The sequence below is a fragment of the Diplotaxodon limnothrissa genome, linkage group LG18 (genome assembly GCF_057381915.1).
Source record: "Diplotaxodon limnothrissa isolate DT_005_m linkage group LG18, D_limnothrissa_male_GT1.1, whole genome shotgun sequence".
Classification (NCBI taxonomy): domain Eukaryota; kingdom Metazoa; phylum Chordata; class Actinopteri; order Cichliformes; family Cichlidae; genus Diplotaxodon; species Diplotaxodon limnothrissa.
Window position 1 is genome coordinate 28676209 of NC_140613.1, and position 4961 is coordinate 28681169.

A 4961-nucleotide genomic window follows, 5' to 3' on the forward strand; every position below is an offset into this window, starting at 1 on the left:
CAGCTGGCCAACAGCTATGGAGACTTTTAAAGTCTTACTTGGCCGAGGATCTAGTCCCGCAACTAGGACCTATTCCCTTACAGCACTCTGTGAATTCAGATTGATCCACTGGCTGATTGGTGATTAGCCAGGCACTTAATTCTATCTTCAGTTAAACCTCGGGAAACAAAGTACTTTTTAGGGCACTCCATTTGGCCGAGGAGTTTGAAGAGTGAGATGAAAGAACAAGTGCCTATCAGACGCGCTTTCCGAGGTTTGCTAGCTTGGCAAATGAAAACATGCAGAGCAAATAGATTTGAGGAGTCAAAAAAAAGAACCAGAGTAGATGGAGTGGAGGGTACGATGAAAAAAAAGGAATGCAGAGAAAGGGAGCACTGTCCTAAATGAGAACAGTAACCTGTGGGGAGTGATAAGAGCTGGCAGATGGATAGAGAGATAAATAGACAGATGGGTAGTAAGATAGATGGAGGGGGCTGATTTGCTGAGATGGAGAGGTTGGGAGAGATGATGGGCAGATGGGGTAAGGAGATATGCTAGAAGACAGGCGAAACTTTCTCCCCATGCAAGCACTTTAAAGTCTCACTGTTGTTTTTTGGAGTTTGCTTCGCCAGTCAGTCAGCTTTCTCTCTATTCTCTCTCCCTCATTTGGCCTCTGTCTCCTTCCCGTCACTCACCCTCTCCTCCTCCTCCTCTTCGTCCTGGCTCTCCCCCCCCAATTTCCTCTTGCTCTCTGTCTTCGTCTCAGCTGCCGCTGCACTCACGGGATATTTTTAATAGAATTAGGCTGCTCTTGTTATCAGTGGAGCGGGTAGCCACGGAGTGAGGCGAGATTGAAACAGCGATTTCCAATTTGAGATTGTGTCACACACATCTCCCTGTGCCCAGATAGCATCAACGAATCGCTGCCACCATCTCTCTCACTCGCTTTGTCCCTCTTTTGCCTCTCTCTCACTCTTCCAAACATCTCTCGCTGGATATTTTAGCCGCACTCAGGCCTTCTGCACATGCGAGGCTAACATCTAAATGCATACACGCTCCCCTCTTTGTCGCTCTGGATTCACTGGCTTCTCTTGACAGTTTATCTCCCTGTCTCTTTGGCTCTCATCTGGGGTGCATACAAAACACATCGCTCTTTCTTCTCCCAAGCCGTACTCCTTGGACTCACTTAGTACCTCCATCTCCACGTTAGCCGTTTTCTCTCCTTTATTTTTTACACTTGCTGCTCATGACTTTCCCACTCCTCCCACACTTGCTCATTCCTCACGCTTCCACCTCTCTGTTCTCTGCTTCTCTCCTCTCCCGTTATTTCGCATCACTCCTCCCACACCGCCCCCACTTTATCCGCCCGCCCCTCACCAATTTCCGCCTCTCCATCTCTTTTCATCTGGTTTGGTGTCACTCTCTCTATCCCCCGTGAATATTTCTCTTTCCTTCATCCTTCACTCCTCTGGTCCCTCGTCTCATCCTCACCCCCCCTCCACCTCTGCTGCCTCAAGGTACTGGATCCCTTTGACTTTTCTTGGCAGGTCTTTGGATTTCTGTCTTACCTCCAGAGATATACAGTGTGTGTTCATGAAGCGCAGGCAGGGTGTAAGTTGGGGCATGAGCCTGTGTTTCAAAGCAGATAGTGTGTGTGTGTGCGTGCGTGCATGAGTAGGTGTTTGTCAGGTCATTTACTGGTTCCCAGGGCCAGAGGGTCTTTTCTTTCTCTCACAACAAAGAGACAAGTTGAGCCTTTGAAACAGTGCAGCCCGGCTTTAATAATATCAAAACAGTCTCAGGCGGCCCATCATTACAAAAAGAGTTCAGGGGGCCTACCTCGAGTCCAATGGCGGCAACGTTGCAGCTCCGGCGGACGGCCACGGGTCCGGCAGCAGCAGCAAAACAGTTCTGGGGGCCTGCCACTGCTCCAGTGGCGGCGGCACTGCTGTCCCTCCGGTGGCGGGCCCCGGGTCAAGTAGCGGCGGCGCTGGTGCAGCTCCGGCAGACGGCCACGGGTCCGGCAGCAGCAGCAAAACAGTTCTGGGGGCCTGCCACTGCTCAAGTGGCGGCGGCACTGCTGCCCCTCTGGTGGCGAGCCCCGGGCCCAGTAGCGGCGGCGCTGCTCCCCAGGCGGCCTGCCCGGGATCCAGTGGCGGTAGCGGCGCTGCTGCTCCTCAGGCGGCCTGCCCGGGATCCAGTGGCGGTGGCGGCGCTGCTGCACCTCCGGCGGCCTGCCCCGGGTCCGACGGCGGCGGCGCTCCTCTCCAGGCGGCCTGCCCGGGATCCAGTGGCGGTGGTGGCGCTGCTGCTCCCCAGGCGGCCTGCCCGGGATCCGGTGGCGGCGCTGCTGCTCCCCAGGCGGCCTGCCCTGGATCCAGTGGCGGCAGCGCAGCTCCGGTGAACAACAGCGAGGTGTGGTACATGGCCAATGACATGCCGGTCGATGACGCGCCGGTCGCTGACGCAGACGCGTTGGGCGTAGCTGGCGTGGAGGGCGCGCTAGACGTGATGGTCCATCTGACTCGCTGACCTCCAGTTCAGGCTGAGCGGGTCTCTCCGGACCTCCGAGCTCCTTCGGTGGCAGCGCGGGCTCCACAGGCTCGCTGAGCTCCTCCCGCTCACATATCTCCGGCTCGCTGAGCTGCTCCAGCTCCGGCTCGCAGGGCTCCGCAGCTGGCGGTGCGGGCTCCTCCGGCTCGCCTAGCTCCTCCGGCACGCTGAGCTGCTCCTCCTCCGGCTCGCTGGGCTCCGCAGATGGCGGTGCGGGCTCCTCCGGCTCGCTGAGCTCCTCAGCTGGCGGTGTGGGCTCTGCTGGCGGTGCGGGCTCCTCCGGCTCGTAGGGCTCCACGGCTGGTCGTGCGGGCACCTCCTGCTCTCTGAGCTCCTGCTCCGCCTCGCTGAGCAGCTCCTCCCGCTCTCCGGGCTCCTGCTCCGGCTCGCAGGGCTCCACGGCTGGCCGTGCGGGCACCTCCCGCTCTCTGAGCTCCTGCTCCGCCTCGCTGAGCAGCTCCTCCCGCTCTCCGGGCTCCTGCTCCGGCTCGCAGGGCTCCACGGCTGGCCGTGCGGGCACCTCCCGCTCTCTGAGCTCCTGCTCCGCCTCGCCTCGCTGCTCCTCCCGCTCTCCGGGCTCCTGCGCCGGCTCGCAGGGCTCCACAGCTGGCCGTGCGGGTGTGGCAGCTACTCCCGGTAGACTGGACAGCGATGCAGGGACAGATGGGTGAAATGATGGCAGAGGTGGTCCAGCCGGCATATCGACCTCCAACTGAGGATGAAGGTGAGAGGCTGACTGGACTGAAGACTGAGCTACCAGCTGGGCAGCAGGCTGAGGTGAGGGTGAGATGGCTATTATGAAGGGTGGAGAGGATGAAAATGTTACAGCTGGCTCAACAAATTCCAGGGGTCCAGAGGCAACTGAGACCTCCAGTTTGGCCTCTGGGGAAGCCCTGGGGAGAACCTCCGTCTCCATACGGTCAGACTGAGCCAAAAAGTCATTTGGGTCTGTATGCTCGGAACTCCCCAGCTCCCAGCTTTCAGTCTCAGAGGGAACATTTTCTGAGTCTTTGGAGGTACAGCAAACAGTTTCTATTTTCGTGTTTACAGGAAGGGAATTTATAACACCGGCAGAGTCCATTTTACTCACTGTGGCGTCCAGAGCCGCTGGTCCTGAGTCTTCGACCAGCACAGGAGTGAGTGTGGATGTGGTTGAACGCTGCTTGCGAGGACGCCTTCTCCTCCGTGAAGGCGGGGCCGTGTGCATGGAAATCCGCTGTTCATTTTGATTGTCAATGACAGGGTTTATTATTGAAACAATTGAGTCGGGTTTACTCACTGCGGTAATGAGCGCTGTCGGTCCGTTGCCAGCTGACCGGGCTGAAACCGCAGGAGTGGGTTGCGGCGTAATGGAATGGTGGTGGAGAGTGCGGCATGCCTTCTGTAATGGCGGATCAAACGATTGTGCCGCGAGCATCGACGGGAAAGCCCTCCGCCGACGCGTGAAAAACCAAGCGGCTAGAGTCTCTAGGAGAGCAGCCGAACTGTCCGTGCTCGGGCCACCCAAGCCAAATAATTCAAAACTCGAGCTCTCCCTTAAACTAGTGACCAATTGCCTAAGTTTGTTAATGTCCAAAATGTTCATGGTGAGGGTAGTGGATGTGAGGTAATTGTCAAGGAACACTACCTGTAGGTGTCTCTTGTGTGGGTCTACAGCCTGGATTACGCTCCGGCAGTAATCCCATAACTGCGCGAGCAATCTCTCCTCCGTGGCAACTCCTGAGTTTGCTGGGTCCATGGTGGTTGGCGGGATCATTCTGTCACGGTCTCGCTGGCAGACCGTGGGGATGTGGGGAAAGGAGGACCCAAAACGCAGACTCTGCGATGCAAACAGTGCTCTTTATTTACAGTGGAAAGCTGTAAACACAATAACTCCCCGTTGCTCCCTCGAACCCCGTGTGCGTGCTTCCCTCCGACGTCTGTGCTCGTGCTCCCCGCTGTTGTGTTATTGCACACCCTGTGCGTGCTGCCCTTCTGGTCCCTCGTTTCACCTGCAGGACAATACAGAAGCAGCCGTTAACACTGAACCCGCGCGCACACACACGATCCGCACTTCCTAATGCTACACACTGACTTGGAGTCTTAGCTTAATGATCCCGCGCCGGTGGGAGCTCCAACTCTCTCCTAAGTAGCTCCCCCGACGAGCCCTGATCACCAACAGGTGTGGCATGAACTTCAGGTGTGGCCAGTCCTTCCGCAGGGCCACACCCCTCAGGCCTGCAGGTGGCTGAGCTCCATCCTCCAGCCACACCCGCAGACATACACACCCATACCCTGCCTATACATATGAGTGGGACACAGACTAACACAGCACAGTGCAGAAAAACACACACATCACCAAAATAATAATAACAACAATATCAACAGTCAAAACTGCTCACGGACCCCGAGTCCTCCAGAGCTGGGTCCGTGACAAAAAGTGTGACTCT

General features: G+C 57.1%; 1 protein-coding gene across 1 annotated transcript; it reads right to left on the minus strand.

Annotated features, from left to right (window-relative positions):
- Positions 1-1792: 1792 nt before the first annotated feature.
- Positions 1793-4288, minus strand: LOC146613942 (uncharacterized). Its single transcript, XM_085377622.1, has 4 exons — positions 2346-4288; positions 2204-2255; positions 2073-2155; positions 1793-1985 (listed from the first exon to the last, which is right to left on the minus strand). The coding sequence occupies exons 1-4, from the start codon at positions 4286-4288 to the stop codon at positions 1793-1795; spliced, it is 2271 nt and encodes a 756-aa protein (XP_085233748.1).
- Between the last annotated feature and the right edge of the window lie 673 nt (positions 4289-4961).